This window comes from Rhamphochromis longiceps, linkage group LG3 (genome assembly GCF_057381845.1).
Source record: "Rhamphochromis longiceps isolate RC_006_pf linkage group LG3, R_longiceps_female_GT1.1, whole genome shotgun sequence".
In the NCBI taxonomy this organism is placed as follows: Eukaryota; Metazoa; Chordata; class Actinopteri; order Cichliformes; family Cichlidae; genus Rhamphochromis; species Rhamphochromis longiceps.
In genome coordinates, this window is record NC_140559.1 from 26,125,822 (window position 1) to 26,146,109 (window position 20,288).

Here is a 20,288-nt window from a genome sequence, read left to right on the forward strand (position 1 = left end):
TTGTTTTTTTTTTCATCTTAAGCATGTTCACACAAATATTTCTGTCCCATCATGCTTAGCAGGAATGTCTTTTTTCACTAGAAACAGTCTCCTTAGTAGGGATGGGTACCGGTATCCGGCCGTGATCGCACCGGATCTGACATAAACGGTAGTAACCAGACCGAAAAGCAGCGCACATTTCGGTGCTTTTTTTTCCTGAGCTGTGATACACTTTAGATTCTAGACAATCATTTTATGTTTCCGAGGTAGTCGGGGTCAGGTACGTACTTTCTTTTAGAGCAGAGCTACAGATTAAAAATGTCCAAGGCAAAGCAGTCAAAAGTCTGGCTGTACTTCACAGCAAAATATGCAAACTCAGCAGCCTGCAACAAGTGCTTTAAGCTGATACTGTGATACTGTCAAAGGAATTAACACCTCAAATCCGATGAAACACCTGGCTACGTATAGCGTGTTTTTTTTTAAAGCCAAGAAATGCGCCGTATTTGATAGCTTTGATAGCAAGATCCCCCCAAAACCCGAAGAGGAGCGTCCTGGCCCCTAGCCCTGCCAGTGTAGCAGAAATGATGATGGCAGCTGCGGCCGTTCTTCTCTGCGTGAGTAGCTTAATGTTGTTCGTGTGTAATTTACGTTGAGTAGGCTAACCACGTTATTACATTAATGCATGTAAGGTGAACTAGCAAACATCATCATAGCTACATGCCGCTGTCTTCTTGTTTGATGGCAGATACTCCCTTCACCCTGGCCAAAAAGGCTAAAATGACCAAAGAAAAAGTGAAAAAAAACAGCTAAACATGAGAGGTTTTTGGACAAAGTTTGTGTTTTTTCCATTGTTTAAGCACTGCTTCCAGCCAAGAGTGATACCATATATGCCCCATAGTTGCAGAAAAGGCTAACATTGTTATCTTTTTACAAAAAAACAGCTGAACATGAGAGGTTTTTGGACCAATTTTGTGTTCTCCATTCTTTAGAATGGAGAACTTAAACGGTGCTTAAACGGTTTGAGCACCGTTTAAGCACCGGCACCGTTTCAAAAGTACCGATTTGGCACCAGTATTGCATAAAACCAAAACGATACCCATCCCTACTCCTTAGTGGAACAAGGTACAGTGTCAGCATATTAAAGTATGGAGGACCACAAGAGCCACACGCATCGAAAAAGATGCGTGACAACTAAGAATTCTCAAATCAAATCAAATCAAATCAAATCACTTTTATTGTCACATCACATGTGCAGGTACATTGGTACAGCACATGTGAGTGAAATTCTTGTGTGCGAGCTTCACAAGCAACAGAGGTGTGCAAAATACAATAATGTAAACAAGCAAAATACAAGAATGGCTACATCTGAAACTAATAAATATATGTACAATATATAATAGTATATGCATTTCTGGATGTGTATACTAAATATTTTCCTACGTGTGTGTGTGTGTGTACACATATTTTACTAATTAAATAGAGTAAACAATAATAATATATAAAAATATACATAGTTGAATATGTGCAAAACAGTGGCATTACTGTACAGTGTGTAGTGCATAATGTTGAAGTTCCAGTAGTGAAGGTGAGGTGTCTATGACGTGTTCAGCAGTCTGATGGCCTGATGGAAAAAGCTGTCTCTCAGTCTGCTGGTACGGGACCGGATGCTGCAGAACCTCCTTCCTGATGGAAGCAGTCTGAACAGTTTATGGCTGGGGTGACTGGAGTCCTTGATGATCCTCCCCGCTTTCCTCAGGCAGCGCTTCCTGTAGATGTCTTGGAGGGAGGGAAGCTCACCTCCAATTATCCGTTCAGAGCACCGCACTACTCGCTGGAGAGCTTTGCAGTTGTAGGCGGTGCTGTTGCTGTACCAGGTGGTGATGCATCCAGTGAGGATGCTCTCAATGGCACAGTGATAGAAGGTCCTGAGGATGCGGGGGCTCATGCCGAATCTTTTCAGTCTCCTGAGAAAGAAGAGGCGCTGCTGCGCCTTCTTCACTGTTTTGTTTGTGTGTACTGACCACGTAAGATCCTCAGCCAGGTGTACGCCAAGGAACCGGAAGCTGCTCACTCTCTCCACAGCAGCGGCGTTGATGGTGATGGGGGTGTGTACTTCTCTGCACCTCCGGAAGTCCACTATCAACTCCTTTGTCTTTGCGACGTTGAGGGTGAGATGGTTGTCTTGACACCAGTGGGTCATGGCGCTGACCTCCTCCCTGTAAGCCGTCTCATCACCATTGGTGATAAGACCCACCACTGTAGTGTCGTCCGCAAACTTCACAATGATGTTGGAGCTGTTAGTGGCTGTGCAGTCGTAGGTGTAGAGTGAGTACAGGAGAGGGCTCAGTACACACCCCTGTGGAGCACCAGTGTTCAGTGTGATGGGGGATGAGGTGATGCTGCCCAGTCTGACCACTTGGCGTCTGTCAGACAGGAAGCTAAGGATCCAGCTGCAGAGGGAGCTGCTCAGTCCTAGATCCTGCAGTTTCCTGTCCAGCTTCGAGGGAACGATGGTATTGAATGCTGAGCTGTAATCTACAAACAGCATTCTCACATACGTGTCTCTCTTCTCCAGGTGTGACAGGGCAGTGTGTAGTGTCAGGGCTATGGCATCATCAGTGGACCTGTTGTGGCGGTATGCGAACTGTAGAGGGTCCAGTGAGTCGGGTAGTGCAGAGCAGATGAAGTCCCTGACCAGCTTCTCGAAGCTTTTGCTCACGATGGGGGTCAGGGCTACAGGTCGCCAGTCGTTCAATGAGGAGATGGTGGAGGATTTGGGTACAGGGACGATGGTGGCCATTTTGAAGCAGGCTGGGACTACAGACAGAGAGAGGGAAAGGTTGAAGATGTGCGTGAACACTCCAGCCAGCTGAGCCGCGCATGACTTGAGGACGCGGCCGGGAATCCCGTCCGGACCAGTAGCTTTGCGTGCGTTCACCTTCCTGAAGCACTTCCGCACATCCTCCTCAGACACTGTGCGTAAGTAATGAATTGTAGAATAAATTATGCATTTGTCAATACTTTTTGCTAACATGTTGTCATATCTATGTCGGGCAGAGTGTAAATCCCGAGGCTGAACGGCCTTTGTACAAGCACACACGCTTCTTAGCAGGGCAAAGCTATGAGCTGATTTTGTCTCTATCTGTCATTCTGCAATTCATTTCATGTAAACAATAACATGGTGCACAGATAGAGACAAAATCAGCTCATAGCTTTGCCCTGCCTGTGAAAAAAGGCACATACCTTTGACGTTGCATGATGAACTCTGTATTCCTCGTCCACACATATTCTTAAAAAAACCTGAGTTTTCGGTGGTTCGGCGCGACGTTTACATGTGGACGAAGGCCCAAACGCATAGAAACAGCTGCGTTTTCAAAAATACACTTGTAGGTGTGGACGTAGCGTAAAAGAGTTAGTAGTTTATTTTATTGCTACCTTTAATTTATTGCAGATTACTTGTATTTGCTTAATTGCTAAATGTTTGAGGTGTGAAATAAACCACAATGTGGCTGGAGGATATGTTTGTGCGCGCAGGGGGCCTAGCAAAAAACGTTTGGGAACCACTGATCTAATTGAACATAAGCAAGACAACAATTTATAGACATGCACACTATACCTATCTAAAGTAACCTGTGTTACTTTTTCACTCATGAAAACAAGTAACACGTGAGTGTGCTGTTTAACGCTCCTCCTTCATCAACTCTTTCTCTCTGCACCCTGCAAAGCACACAGGAAGTACAGAACAAATATAGATACAAGACCTTATGATTAAATCAAAACTGAACTTGAAATTGAAATTGAACTTTTCCACATTTTGTCACATCACAGCCACAAACATGAATCAATTTTATTGGAATTCCACGTGAAAGACCGACACAAAGTGGTGTACACATGAGAAGTGGAACGAAAATCATACATGATTCCGAACATTTTTTACAAATAGATAACTGCAAGCCATTGTGTGTGTAGTGAGACCTCTTATGTCATTTGATACGGCCAAATGGATTTGGACTCACTAAAAAAGTGAAATGAGTAATGGGTCCAGAGGTGGACCCATTTTACAAAAACTCTTTAAATGCTTGTAACTTCATTGCCATTTGAGCCAGACAGAAAATACAAATGTTTCCTGAAAGACCAGAGTTGTTTTAGTTATTATTTCACAAAATATAAAATAAATACATTAGGCCTTGCATAACCTTAGTCCATGTAGGGTTAGGCCACTTTACAGGACATCTACAATATAACACAGACATCATAACAATCAGATGATCAGGATAATGGCTTATCACCACTCTAAGATGATCAGTAGTGAAACAGGCTGGCCTTCTCTGAACTGCCGCCTATTTGCTTCTGGTCCTTCTGATGAGCAGCAGGATCATGGGTGGTGGACTGGATTTGCAGCAGTTTCTCAGTTTTTCCCGTTCCAGGCAATTTCTTTTTGCAAAGTACAATCTTACTGGTGTATCCATAACCATGGCTTACTGCACACAAAGAGATGGAATTAGTTACAACATATACACAGTTGTGGTGCTTCAGCATCTAACCAGCCCTACAGAAGAGGAACTAGCATCTTTAAGTTGCAGGCAGTTTCAAATGCAGCGTTTCTATCAGCCCAGCAAACACACAAACTGTTTTTGTTTTTGTGGGTTTTTTTTTCAAATGTCCTAATGAGGAGCTACTTTTTACTTTATTTTTAAATACATTTCCAAGCCTGTACTTTCAGTAAAATAACTTCATTAAAATAAGTTGCCAACATTAAAAGTACTTTTTGAAAAGTAATAATGTATTGAAATCTGTATTAACTGTCCACTCTTTAGTATCCATCACATATTATCTGCAATATAACACCACTGCCTCAGTTTTACCTCTTGTAATACAGAATAAAAAGCGTCATCTGGCACAAGTTGATAGACATGTGACGAAGTTCTTCTTGCAGTGGACTTTTCTGGTTCTGTTTTGACAACAGAATTAAATCGATAAATATAAATAAATAAATAAATATAAATATAAATATAAATCGATAAATCAGTCGATAGCAACAATTTCTACTCAATAAAACACTTATATTGCCTTACATTATTATAAGTTAATTGATAATGTATTTAATAGTGGTTGATCTGAATACAAATGGCTTTTAACAAGTCATAACAAGTCTCACCTTCATTTACTTCAGCGTACTCCTGTTCTACGAGGTAGTAACAGGGTCCAGAAGACAATCCATCTTCATCTAAAGGAGACACAGAGTGAGAGTAAAGTGAGGATATCAATATGTTGAAAACAATGAAGTCAAATTTGACATTTTCGAAATGCCTAATATACATATAAGTCAATACCTGCAGTTTTATACATTTTTATGCTACATGCATTGTTTTTGTCATTTCCAAATGAGTAAGATGATTGAATATTGATTATATCATGTTCCTATTCTTGTTTTGTTTAATTTATAGTTTATTATATAAACTTAATACAAAATTTCAATACAAAACTTTTAGTTTTGAGCTGTACAAAGCAAATTCACACCTCTCACTCTAGATGGGCGTCTAAAATACATGCTTGAACTGTATTAGCACTGTGGTTTTTATTTGAAGCACAAGTCCAGGAAACTCATGTTCTCACCACCGCCTACACATTTAGCAATAACAGATACACATCACAAGAAAGAGTAAGGCAATACCAGACAAACAAGTCTTGTTTGACTTCATACATCAAATTTGCGACAAACCTTATATCAACTTAAATTCTGTTAGTGTAAACTTAATAAGTTATTTTTTAACAGGAGATAACTATAATTTACATGACATTACCTGTTTTTTTCCTGTTTTTATTTACAGTAGCGTATGTTGCTCTGCTTGCATTTGGTGCACTGGCCTCTGTGATTAAAAAAACAACAACATAAAACATCACAACAGTCTTGCGACAAAATAGTCTAAACAGAGTTTTTTTTTTTACGTCAGGACATTTAGCTTCTGATTTTCACAATTAAAAATCTTTTAATGTATATTACTTTAACCAAGTATTTATTTCATGTTGGTCAAGAGGACACAAGTTTTTATTTATTAATACAATAACAATTAAGAGCACATTCTAATACATAGTTCTTGTCTTTCCTGTGTGGTGACTGTTAATGCTTGGTTTAAAGTACTTTATAGGTTCCAAGTTAAATTATGTTTGCATAGTTAAGTCTTTTGCAGGATGCCATACACATGGGTAATTAAACAGTGTTTGTGTTCTGACCTGTTTGACGCTCTGTTGAATCTGAAGTACGCACCTTAGTTGACAGATAGAGCAGTGCTATAGTACAAGGAAGAAAAACAACGTCACCAGTGAACAACATGGAAAAAATAAAGGTATTTTTTAAAACTTTAGACAACAACAGTGCTATGAAAAAGTTATGAGCCACTGCTATTTCTTTGTATTTTGTTAAAAGAATGAGCACAAAATTCTACATGAAATGTAATGTTTGTTATTTTCTTTACCTCTGTCCCAGTAATCTTTCCCAAAGCGACGCAGTGCCCCCACCACCAACACAACACCCAATAAAACAGTGACAATAATCCAAGGTGTGGCAGGATGGCTTTCCTTTTTGGAACTATCTGTAAATATATTTGTAAATATGAATAAAGTCGTTTAATTTATCTTTTGAAAAAAATGGAAAAAAAGCAAAAACAAAAAGGTCAAACAGGAAGATGAAAATCAGTCAGAGGGTATGTGAAAGTTTAGTACACCTGTTCCATTTCCTTAAAGTGATACTGCACACTGGAAATTCCACAGTATTTCAAAAAGCTACAGATTTGAATGACAGCAATCAAATGTATCTATGGGATTTATTTTAAAACGTTGTTGATTCTCATGTGTTCTGACCTGTGACATTCAGCCAGCTCACTGGTGACTCTCCAGCTCCTGAAATGCTGCATTTGTAATGTCCTTCATGAAAATTTAAAACTCTGCCGATGGTCATGTATCCTGTGGAGCTCTTCCTGATGAGGATTCCATCTTTGTAGAAATCAGCTGTGAAGTTGGAGGAAGTTGTCTTGTTCCTGCAGCTCAGAGTCACAGCTTCTCCCTCCATCACAGGAACAGCAGGACTCTCCAGGATCACAGGACCAGCTGAAAACCAACATGTATAAATCTATTCAATGATGTGCTTGATTATTACAGCATATTGCTTACTAAATGGAAACTTACCAGTAACAGTGATGTTGATAATGTTGCTTTTCTCCCCTCCTCCAGTCTCACATATGAACTCTCCACCTTCTTCTGTATAAACATTTTTTATAGAGCAGGACAATCCTGCTGCTGTTTTCTCATTAGTGTAGCTGCATGATTTCATTTTCCCTCTCAGCTTATGTACAATATTAGAATGAGAGACGCCCTCACAGTAAAAAGTTACTGACTCATATTCAAAGAACTGTGATCTGTTTGGAACAACACGAAGAAAAACTGCACCTGAGATAAGGAAAAGGAGAAATTCAGTTCAGTTTTATTGTTTAATAAAAATGTTGTCAAACTATACAGAACAAAATAACAACAGATAAAAATAACAGCAAATATGTATCAAATATACATGAGGGATGAACACATGTCCTACATCTAATTTCTAAATTATCTACTTCTCCATCAAACAATTGCAAAAAAATAAATAAATACTGATATCAGTGAGCAGGTAGCTGGGACTCACCAACGTTGTCATCATGTGCACACAGCAGGATCTTGACAGTTATCACTGAAGAGAATTAAAGAGCTATTATAATAAATACTTTATTATGATCTTAATAATTACTGACATTTTAAAAGCATCAGTACCTTTAACCTTTATATTGCTTAGTTTTATTGCGGATGTAAGACCGTACTCACACAGCTTGATGCAGGTAGCTCTGAACACCATGATGTCGTGCTGCAGACTGAATACTAAGTGTGAAAACTGAGAGCAGGGGCGTCTTCTTGTTTGTCTTCCTGTTCCTAAAGCAGTTTTACTACCACTACTACTTTCTACTATTTCTGTTACAACTCAATGCTAATTAATGTAATCATTTAACTTTACTAAAGTAGTTTCCACAGTAACCAAGTTGATCTTGTGTCAACTTAGGAAACTGAAACACTGAAGCTTATCTGTGGGTTGAGCAAGGAACTGCTTCAGTGTCTGAAAAATGGTGGTTAGACTCCAATGGCCCATCACAGCATAATGGATTCCTATCAGTGATAGGGATTAGGAAACCCCTGGTGGTTGTGGTGGTGGTGGAGCCCGAGTGACATAGGAGGGGTGATGATGGGGAGGAGGTGGGTTACACAAAGGTGTCTGCAAGAGAAAGTCTTAGGTGTGAAGGAGTAAAAAAAGTGCCAAGTAAAGACCGATTGGCCAGCTAGATGATTTGAACCAGACCAGTGATGTTACAGTCGGCCTGACAGTGTTGTAACCACTTTAGATATACTTTATAGTCTTTAGTGATACTTGTCAACAATCAGGAGTCCTATTTTAAAATGTCTTAGTAGTTTCAAAACACATGAACCAAAGCAAGGCAAGGCATTTAAATATGATCGATATATTATTGAAGCGGAAGCAATACTCCAAAAACAACCACACAACCAGGTAAAAAACAGAAAGACAAAATTAGGGAAGCATATCAGAGAAAAGTTACCACAACACAGCTACAGAGATGCTTCTGCAAAAATAAAGGGGAATACTGGGCTATGTACACTGAGGAACTGAATGGAGGTGTAAGTAATCTCCAAACACAGAGACATGACGGATAAAACTCATGCTAAACACGACAAACATGACACAGACTACACAAAAATACTCAGTCTGAGGCAGGATCAAAACTCCATATTACTAGACCTGAAAACCAGTAAATCAGCCTCTGTGTCACAATCAGCAGGGCTGGGGCTGTGTGTAGCGTGAAAGGTGGACCCAAATGCAGATACCAAATGTACTCAGAGCACTAGGTCAGAGACCCAACCTGTGATACTTTGCAGTAACGTCGGTTAACAACTGTAAAACTCTGATCCCTGCGATTCATTACCCAGCAGTCATTTCATTCAGTTTTTTCTTATCACAAATAAAGTTTTTCTTTATTATTTCAAATATATTTATTTCAACTACATAAAATGCAAAGCGACCTTAAACCCAACAAGTGATAGGAGAAATACACATTTCAATAAAGAGAAAATAACCACATAATCTATGAGTGTAGAAATAACAATGCTGTGGTTGGGTTGCACATCTCATACATGCACACGTTTGAGATCAGCAAGTTAGAGGTGAGGCGTGTGATTGGACTGACACATGGTTTAAGCTGGGAGAAAATTAGATCAGGTTGAGAGATGAGGTCAGGCAGGAGTTTCGGTAGATTATGACTTTCACAAACCACAGTGTGATCGGCAGTAGAGCTGATGTTTATCACGTATGTTCAAAGTGACAAAAAGGAGTATAAAAAAGTTTTTTGTAGAAACAACAGATCAACCAGTTCATTTCTTGAGACAGTCACTATTACCAGCAAAATTAATGAATCAGTAAGTTATTCATTAACTACAAGAAGTATGATGGGATAATTGGTTTTATTGCTCTATTTTTCACAATTGCATGGACTATTATCCGCTTCATGGCAATTACACTAACACATAGGTGAACACGAGTTAGTTGGTCTAGCTTTGACTTTCTATCAGTGAAGAACAGCAGCAGAACCACAATCACAACTATGAAAAGAGTCTATAAGATGAGGTGACCGCTGTGCTCTGAGGCATGATCTCACTCAATGTGTCTGCAGAGATTATTTATCATGTATAAAGGACACGGGCAGATTTAAATGTGTTTTTCTGATCAAAATATATTAAACATATTTGTTTTTAAATTATGTAATAATATTGGATGTGTTAAATCTGCCCCCTGCAGTAAATCAACCAGCATTACAACACTGGCAGAAATAAAAGTTACACACAGTTTGACTTTGAGTTGATTTCAATATTTCTTCAGTGGAGGTTTTACTTAGTGCAGTGTCAGTGCCAGCAGCTCTTAATGGCAGAGAAAGTTGAGTCTTTAACTCATCTGACTCAGGTACAGCCTCAGGCTGGCATTGAGGGCTTCACCATATAGAGTATCGTAACTTGTAGCATACTGGAACATACATGGTGGAATTAGAAGGGGATGTTTTTTGTAACATGAACAACACACATTTCTGTAATGTCTAAATTCCAAGAGATAATTGATTTAAAAAAGTAATGGTAATACTTTGCATACTGATATGACTTAAATATTTTAAATATGCTTGATAAATTATCCATATTGCAGTTCACCATAAAACATGATGAAGCTTTCTATCTTTTAAGAAGACTTATCACTCACTCACAAGATTCTATTTACTTCCCTGCTTTGTGGATGTTTTTTTAAAGAAGACAGAAAGATTAAATAAAGGCTAATTTTTATCCTTCTTAGTAGTAGTAGCTCAGAAAGTGACCTTTTGAGGCCCATCATATATACTACAAACAATTAAGGTCAAGCTGAAACAAGCTGAGCTCCACCTCAGCATCACATCCTCTTCTCACTTCTGCTTTTACAAAGTCTAACAAATAAAACAAACAAACAAAAAAAAAACCCAGCTTATTTTCTTTACTTTACTGAACAGCTGCTGCTACAACATGAAATAAGCCACCAGATATTTAGTCTGTGCACTAGACCACAATTCACATAGAGACAGTAAACGTTGCAGGTGTATTTCACTGCTTACCACAAATTTGGTTCATCTGTTTTGGAAAACAAAGCAATGCAACACATTTACATTAGCGGTTACCACGGTGACAACCTGCTGTCTAGAAGAAATGAGCTGCAGTTGTTCTTTTCTTTTAAACAACATTCACACACAAGCAAAAAGAACACAAGAAACAAGTGGTTTAATTTTAACTTCTACACAAGAGCCAGATACATTTGTTACTATGTGAACATTATCTGTTCTTATAACCATGTGAGTCTGACAGCTGTTTCTAGCTGAAGAGGCACATAACAGTTTGTTGACTTTCACACCAAACGCAGCAGATGACGTACAGCTTGTTCAATTGCACTATTAATAATACGTGATAAATGTCTTCACTTTCACTCAGATGTTATTTTGTCTTCATTCCGCTCTTTTTTTGAGACCTGTCAAGAAGTACAGAACAAAAAAATATTTATATATTTATTTTGTTTAAAGGATAGAAAACATGCTGTTGTTAGTATTAACTTCACACCAATATTAACTTCACAGGGCAGCTACTAAACAAGCATTAACATTTTGTCATGGACTATTAGTGTTCTTAGTATTGCTAGAATTTGGGCGACCGTGGCTCAGGGGATTGGGAAGCTCATCTGTAACCGGACGGTTGCCGGTTTGATCCCCCTGCTCTCTTTGTCCTGGTCGTTGTGTCCTTGGGCAAGACACTTTACCCTACCGCCTACTGGTGTTGGCCAGAGGGGACGATGGCGCGATATGGCAGCCTCGCTTCTGTCAGTCTGCCCCAGGGCAGCTGTGGCTACAACTGTAGCTGTCTCCACCAGTGTGTGAATGTGAGAGTGAATGAATAGTGGAATTGTAAAGCGCTTTGGGTGCCTAGAAAAGCGCTATGTAATTTAATTTAATTTAATATTTACCACACATCACATATTACATGTTATCTGAATGCAACACATAAGGAATGATTAATAACGGTTAATCTTACCTTTGAGTTCAGTCTCACCCGGGTGTAAGGTGTAATAAATGGTTCTAGAATATAACGTGTCATCATCTAAAGGAGGGATGCAGCCAGAGTGAGAGGACAGACAACCACAGTAACATCAGTGATAACACTATTTTCTATTCACTGAATTCATTTGAAATCTTAGGAAAATCTGGTAATGACAAGAAAATAATATCACCTTTTTTTCAGATACTTATAAGGCACCACTAAAACGACAATGCACTATAATCTTTAACCAAGTCTGGGGCTTCATCTTGATACAAACAGTATCATCTGCTTTGAACAATTTCTTAAATATCTGCACTATATTTCATTAATCTAGCTACTGAAGCTTTAATGTTGCTTTGCTAGCATCATAGAGTTAATTACAACACGCAAAAGCAGATTTGTGTGTGTGTGTTTTACTGTTTTAAAATGCATTAGAAAAATGTATTCCTTTCCTGCAAAAATAAAATTAAATAAATAAGAGAAATAATAGCATGCAAAGAAGAGAAGTCACTGAGTAGCCATAGTTTATTTCTTAATTTAAGTTATTTAGCTCAGCAGTCCCAGACCTTTTTTGCCCCACGGACCGGTTTAATATCAGACAGTATTTTCACAGACCAGCCTTTGCCGATAAATCCAACAAAATAAAATGATATGAGAGACAAAAACTGTGGAATTTTGTAAATATAATAGTAAACACGAATTCACTGTGTAACTGTGTAACTTTCTTAGCAGCGTCATCCTGAAATGTGCCAACAATATTGAGAGTAACATCCTCCTCTGTGCCCCTTAATGCTCTCTGGTCACTATTGTAACGCGTAAATATTTCTTTCAAAGACCCAGTGAAACCTAGTTATCTGATTCTGAATGATAAAAACCCTGAAACCCATACATTTCACACCTGAGCCTCCACTCCCGAGGCCCGGTGCCAAGCGACTCACATGCCAGTACCGATCCATGGCCTGGGGTTTGGGGACCACTGATTTAGCTTACAGCAATTACCTTTCTTCTTAAACTTTGAAAAAAAAATTACAGCATTGCCAAAATTTCCTTGTGAAATTTGTCTCATAATAGGTAATATTGTGTTTCTATTTCCAAGTTTGATAACAATTAATAGGAAATATTGGCACAACATTCATGTTCTGACTTGTCGACAGACAGAGTAATGCTGCAGCACAGGAGTTCCATTTAAAAATACTTGTGGTGCAATGATTTAATAAAGCATGATGAGAACGCAATGAACACAAAGATGTGCAAAAAATATTACTTTGTACTTTCTTTTACCTCTGTCCCACGAATCGTTGCCAAGGTACACTCCAAATGTCAGCACCACAGCGCTCAAGAAAGCAATGGCAATAAGCCAAGGTGTGTCCTCAGAAGAGAAAAGGTTCGGCTCTTTGGTATGATCTGGATTAAATGTTGTATCTAAAAAAATTCAAAGGGAAGAGAAAGCTAAAATACATCTTGCACATGCATTAAAAAACTGTCTTTGATATTGTGTAACTGTGATTAACTTATATCAGTCAGTACAACAACAAAAAATTGCATACTACTTAAACCTACTGGACTGTATTTTTTTTTATGAAAGAAACAAAAGACTAAATAAAATAAACAAACAAAACAAAAGAAAAACTGCATCACAACTCCTCTGATCATTAAGAAATGGACAAAGAACCTGTTTCCCACTTTTTTTTCTTGAATTGTTTGCTCCTCCAAATTGGAAAATGAAGTTCATATACGAATATAGCTGGCACTCACCAACTCTCTGACCTTGAACCCCCAGTAGTAACATAATCGTCATCACTGAAGAGATAAAAAAGCTGCAGATTTATGAAGGGACTTACAGCTAACAGTAACGCATGTCAAAACTGTCAGAAAAAAATCAGAAAAATGCAGTTCTTTCACTTCTCACAAAAAAATGGCACATTTCCTTTTTAACTTTGATTAAAAATTATTATTTATTTTTGTATAATTTTATGTTGTTATTCTTTAAATATGAAAAATACTTACAGAGTTTGGTGCCGAAAGCTTTGACTTCCATTGTTTTGCTGTTGTTTCACTGCTAACTGAAGACTGAAGTGTTACAGCAGTGAGCACAGGTGTCTTACTGCTGCTTAAACAGTTTTAATATCAAATATTTTTAAAACTTCATGCAATTAAACAAAGTAGTTTTACAAAATTAGCTTCCACTGAGTCTGATTTGCTTTTGTGACAAGTCAGTCCTCAGTGATTAAGTTCACCATCAGTGGGTGGAACAAGTAACCACTTATGTCTAACGCTGCATTTGACGTAACTAGCAGGCTGGTTCATGTTTTCTGTTGTTAGTTTGAAGTTTATCATGTTAATACAGTACAACTGATGGTAGTGTCATCAAAGAAGTACAAGACACACTTAAATATTTATTTTGTCCATAGTTTACGGTCCATAGACTATACAGAGTGTAAACTATACCGAATTCTTATTTAATGAGATACTTCAATGAGATATATGCCTAAATGTACTTATTTTGTTGTCATGTGACCAGCTTACAAGGTGTTTGCATTGTGGATTTTTTTAAGAGAATATCCACTTTGACCTTTTAAGTCTGATTTGTGTGGAAAGTATTAATATCATTATTATTATTATCATTATTATTGTGACCTTTGACCCATTTAGCATGACCTATTTTTTATTAAAATAGCAATAGATTTAAAAATGTAGTTTAATGTAGGGATGGACCGATCCGATATTACATATCGGTATTGGCACAACACCATTAATGAGCACATGTGAATGAAAGTACAATACTTCAGATTCTTTTGCTGGTTTTTCACACCAAAGACCAAAGAATCAAGTTTTATGAATACTTGTAATGGTGTCTAGGGTAGATTCAAGTCGTTGAGTAAGTGTTATGTGAAAACAGCAAATCATGCATTTCTTAAATTTAAAAAATTGCATAAATATCAGGATTATTATATAGGCCACATATGTAGTTTTATAACTTGTTTTCTTTGAATTTTGTATTTTGCAAGAGTTGCTGTGATATCTGCCCTTTGCAACAGGGGGTGCTGCAGCACCTTTACTTCACTGTGCCTTGCTCTGATGTGTCATCGACATGGTCCTCTACCTCTAAAACATCACACAATTTTGACAACGTAATTTTAACAAACTCTGTAGTTTAGTTCTTTTTTTTATATGGAAATGGAGACAAAGCTCTCAGAGTCTGATGCAGAAAGCTTAACAGTCTTAACAGTCTCTTCCTGTGTAGGTTTATCCTGGCGCTGAAGCAATACTTAATATCCAAAAATAGCTTCAGGGTTCATTTCTCTATCAGAGGGTAAAAAGACACAGTTTAATTTTGATGCATTTTAATAAACCAATATTAGTTTATTACCACTAAGCCCAGAGTAAAGATCTGGATGGTGGGAAAGTCATTATTATTATCAACGTCAGGGCACAACTTCATTACAAGCAACTCTTGAGTTAAAGAGAAATTTAACTTTTGAGTAAGTCCTAACTACTAAAAATTTAAATTCTTGTTAACAAGTAATATAGCCACACAACTGTAACGAATGCCTGTACACTTATCAGTTTTAAAGCTTAACTTGAAGATAAGAACAACAAGGATACACAACTGGTTATGGAGATGTAAGTATATCAAAAAAGGGCACAAATTCAAACCAATACTTCAGAGTTGGCTGTAATTTAGACATTTTTTTTACACACTAAATAAACATGTTTACATGTGTACTTGTTTTACAGCTTTGCCCAGATATACTACAAATAGTACATATTATTGACACAATACAAATGCAAGAAAAAGTATTCAGTACTTTTCAAAAGGATTAGTTTAACAGACTGTGAATACTGAATAGTAACATTATGAATATGAATAAGAAATGAGCATGAATAAATAAAAAAATACACAAGGTGGCAGAATGAAATTTTTCAGCTCAATTAAACTAACATGTTTGTCCAAGCACACCCAAGTAATAAATTGGTCAGAGCATGCTTACCTTACATCCGTAAACAGCTCAGCTCTGAAGAGTCAGTGAATGTGATGAGAGAATCTGTTTAATCACACAAAGCTAGAGATTGAAGTGAGCTGTAATCTTTGGACTAGAATTTCTGACTTTGTGTGAAAGACTGGAAACTCAGTTACGAGTCATTACATGATGCAGTTGTAATACTGCTGCCATTAAAAAGGGAAAACACAAAAGGAAATGATAAACACTTCTTCAGGGTATCACACGTGACAGTCAGCCAGCTCTCTGGTGATTCAGCTCCTGCTGCACTTGTAAAGTCCTTTATCTGCCTTCAAAACTCTATGAATGATCATGCTTCCTGTGAAGACATTCTGAATTTCGGTTGTCTTTTGCACTGTAAATAAACGCACTGTCTTCATTCAAAGAGTCTCCTGCTCCTGTATCTGCAATTCTGACATCAGGTCCTTTATTCAGGTAGAAATTTGCCTTTGTGTATGCTAAATCTGAGTCTCATTGTCCTTATTATAGCCTCATCAACACTTACTTGGCTAGCGACTTCAGCTTTTACACAATCTGGCCAAACAAGTGTTGAAAGTTAGCTCATTTCCTTTTTTTTCTCAAACACCTAAAACAAGCTACAGTACTGTGATTTGAATACATTCATGGTCTCTGGCTCTAGGAACTACATATAGCCAATGTTGGGAAGGTTACTTTTAAAATATAATCCACTACAGATTACAGAATACATGTCCCAAAATGTATTTTGTAATGTATTCCGTTATGTAACATATTCTGAATACTTTGGATTACTTAATATATTATCTAGCTTTTTAAAACTAAGTGACTGTACTATTGCTGTGTGATTTATTACTATTGCTGAAGGGTACTCGCAAAACAAATACCAACTAAATTTTTAAATCTTATTATAAAATGAGTAACAGTAGGGTGGACATCATGTAAGGCTGCACTTATTGCAGCGATCTCGTATAGAAAACTATTCAGCGCATATATAAAACAGGTCTGCGGCTCCGAACCGTAGTAAAGGGACCTCTGGCTAATATGTCGGGTTCGTGTCGGGCTCGTAGCCGAAAACTAGCTTTACTTTGTTGTCTGGGTCACACGGCAGTAAATGTTACTATAGCTAAAGTAATGCCATCCTGAGATCAGATTGAAAAAATAGTAATGATAAAAATACTGAATGTCTTAATCTTTATAAAAAACAGAGGAAAGGTAATGAGATAAAAATATAACAAAAATAATAAAATATAAAAAACCATCAAATTTCTTTGAAATTATATCAACAAAACAATACCTCATTGTGCCTAAATATGGTTAAAAGTTAATAGAAACTTTTCTCGTTAACCTCTCAGCAATGTCTTCAGAAAACCAGAGTATATGGCAGTAATACAGTTTGACTATGTAGAGGCTTAAACAAATGAGCTCTTCATGCAACACACAACGAGACGACCACATGGAAAACATCATTTCAATGTGGCTGCTTTATTAGGTACAAACAAACAACCTGAAAAGTTTGTTATATCATTTAGTAACATTACTGCATGCTGTATTATCATGGCATTTGATGCTCACCTGGTCTTGCTCCACAATCGGTGTTCCCCTTATTCTCATGCAAAGCTCTGTAGTGCCTGAGCATGGATGAGGTGTTGTTATATCCCAGCTCCCTGGCACAGAGCAAACACTTCACCTTGTACAAAAGTAAAGCCGCTTAACATAAATTGTATTGCACCATCAGTATCATGAAAATACATCTTCTGTAGAAATTTACATACCTTGTTGGGAGGAATAAGATCAAAATGTTCCCACACAGGGGAGGACATCCTCCTCTTCTTAGCTGGCTCCATTCTCTCCTGACTTTCTCTCCTCACTCTCATAAACCTCCAAACTGTCTCCAAACTCTCACTAACCGCAACTCTCCATCAAACACCCACATTTTGAATGAAGTCTGAGGGGTTTATATCGCTGTCATATCTCGCGGCAAAGTTCGAACCGCTTCATGAACCAGTCACGTGGTACAGCTGGGCAGCGAGGCTTCGGACGTCATCATTTTCAGCTCCTCCCATAAATGAAGAAAGGCCTCGATACGCGCATCGCGGACGCCCCCTCCATTACTCGACACAAGCTTCGAAGTCTCGATACAGAACGTCACATCACTACTATACACTGGCTGCAGGTTTTAAACTGTTAGACACACTAGGTTATGCAGTTGATGCCACTTTTGTATGTTTTCACTAACCTTTTCTAGTAGCTAGATAGGCCTTTTGTTTTGCATTTTTGTTTCAGTTAGGCCCTGGAAGCTATCGACCTCTTTTTGTTTTATTAATTTCTTTGATTTGGCTCAACCACCCAGTCCTCCTCCCCCACCTTTTGTTTGTTAAGTTTGACGATCAAGGCAAGCAACCAATAAATCCTGCCTGATTCTTAACTGTCCTGTTGTCTCCTCCTTCATCGTGGCTCAAAAGTTGGGAGTTCGCCTTGTAATCGGAAGGTTGCAGGTTCGAGCCCCGGCTTGGACAGTCTCGGTTGTTGTGTCCTTGGGCAAGACACTTCACCTGTTGCCTACTGGTGGTGGTCAGAGGGCCCGGTGGCGCCAGTGTCCGGCAGCCTCACCTCTGTCAGTGCGCCCCAGGGTGACTGTGGCTACAATGTAGCTGCCATCACCAGTGTGTGAATGTGTGTGTGAATGGGTGGATGACTGGATGTGTAAAGCGCTTTGGGGTCCTTAGGGACTAGTAAAGCGCTATATAAATACAGGCCATTTACCATTTCATTGATTGTGGTTGTCCGGTGTTGCTGTCTCCTTCCTACCTTTGCCTCCACCATGATGGTGGGTGGTGGTGGGGGGGACGTAACACCTGGTAATGAACTAATCATTTTATTCAGGTGTATTGACTCAGGGTGATATCTAAAACCTGCAAGACACCGGCCCTCGAGGCCTTGAATTTGACAGCACTGCCACTGCCTTAATGAATACTTTAACCTCCTAAGACCTGAACTCTGCCATCGCATGCATTTTTAATTTCTCTCTGATATTTGGGCTGATTGACACCTGATAAATGTAAATACAAAGAATTTTTTTTAATCTAATTTTTGTTTCTGAGAAAAATGAGATCCACATGTGAGCATATTTGTTTAAAATTTCAATAGAACAGTGGCAGTATGATGTCCTCGTAAGTGGATATCAGGCCCTTGTAGAGCAAAATGCAGTATTTTGGTCTAGACAACCCAAAATGTGATGTCCACATCTGTGGACCCCAGGTCCCATGAGGTTAAGTTTAGGTTACTCACACCTTAATTAATAAACATGAAGAAAAGGCTTCACAAGGGTGGAATGGACTCAGTTGAATTTAGAATCAAAGTCACAAGTTAAATTGCAATCACACCAGGTGAAATTATACAGAGTGCACGGGACTGGAGTTTCCAGGAATCCAGGGATGGAAGGAAAACGGATCCAAAACACACTCCACACTCCACACATCCACTTTAATAATCCTTTTCAGCACTCACGCTAACATCCTTTTCACACCTCACTGCCATACTCAGGGGAACAGATCAGGAAACAGGGACGGGTCAAGGAATTTCTATACTAGGAAACGCAGTAAGAACAGACTGGAACTTCACATGGAAAACAGAGGTTAATAGAGCTCTACTGACTAGAGTTACTCAACAATCCAGCAAAGAAGCATTCTGAGCCATCATCTTAATTAAATAGCAGCTCAGGCAGATTCCCAGCAGGTGAGTGATTACAACAGGTGCATGGGCCAAGGGCGGGAGCCCAGCTGAGCTCAGGTCAGGCAGATAGGAGACACAGGAGAGTTAGGAGAGAGAGAGAAAAACAAAAACAACATGTGGCCTGAAACTAGTTAACATGGAATGTATTGTTTTTAAGTACTTTTCTTAACTTCATCTGTATAGGTGTTCCATGCACTAACTCCTGTGACTGTAATGCTGTAATATTTTACATTAGTCCTTACTAAAGGCTACCTGAACATAAGGATTCCTCTCAGGTCATGAGTATTTGGTCTTATTTGGAACAGGTTCTGAATGTTGTGGGGCAAAAATGTGTTTGACGCTTTATACGTTGTGTGTGCAGTTCTGAGGTCAACCAAATCCTTAATTTTAAGAACATTAAATTTAATAAAAAGTGGATTTGATGGTTCTCTTGAAGTGGTTTTATTTATGATCCTTATTGCTCTCTTTTGCAGAATGTGTATTGGATGGCTGTGTCTTTTATAGGTGTTCCCCCTCACATCCACACAATATATCGTGTATTGTCTAATTCAATGTTCTTTATTGTCCGTTTACTATTGGTAGAATGTTATGAATACTTTGAAACCCGAATTTATTTGTATTTATTACGTATTATTTGAATTCAGCACATAAGGTATAACTGTCTCCAGTCTTACCAACTACATTGCAGAATAGAAGGGATTTTCTGCTATGGGCTGGTTTATACCTGGTGACGGGATCTTTCTGCTTTGATAGCTGAAATTAATTAGTTGGTAGCCCAGTTTTTTTATGTAATAAAATGCTTATTCACCTTAGATTGTTACACATTGCTAGGTGATGTCTGCTGTTGGTTTGCTGGCAATGCCACCATTAAATAGCTCTTAATCACAATGAGTCTCACCTTGTGGC

The 20,288-nt window shown here is 38.4% G+C and overlaps 1 protein-coding gene across 1 annotated transcript; it reads right to left on the reverse strand.

The window, feature by feature from the left end:
• Positions 1-4,281: 4,281 nt before the first annotated feature.
• On the reverse strand, positions 4,282-7,864 carry LOC146673684 (low affinity immunoglobulin gamma Fc region receptor II-like). Its single transcript, XM_085384532.1, has 10 exons — positions 7,834-7,864; positions 7,658-7,702; positions 7,165-7,425; positions 6,841-7,086; positions 6,456-6,572; positions 6,214-6,270; positions 5,784-5,849; positions 5,138-5,206; positions 4,826-4,930; positions 4,282-4,460 (listed from the first exon to the last, which is right to left on the reverse strand). The coding sequence occupies exons 1-10, from the start codon at positions 7,862-7,864 to the stop codon at positions 4,282-4,284; spliced, it is 1,176 nt and encodes a 391-aa protein (XP_085240658.1).
• Positions 7,865-20,288: the final 12,424 nt, after the last annotated feature.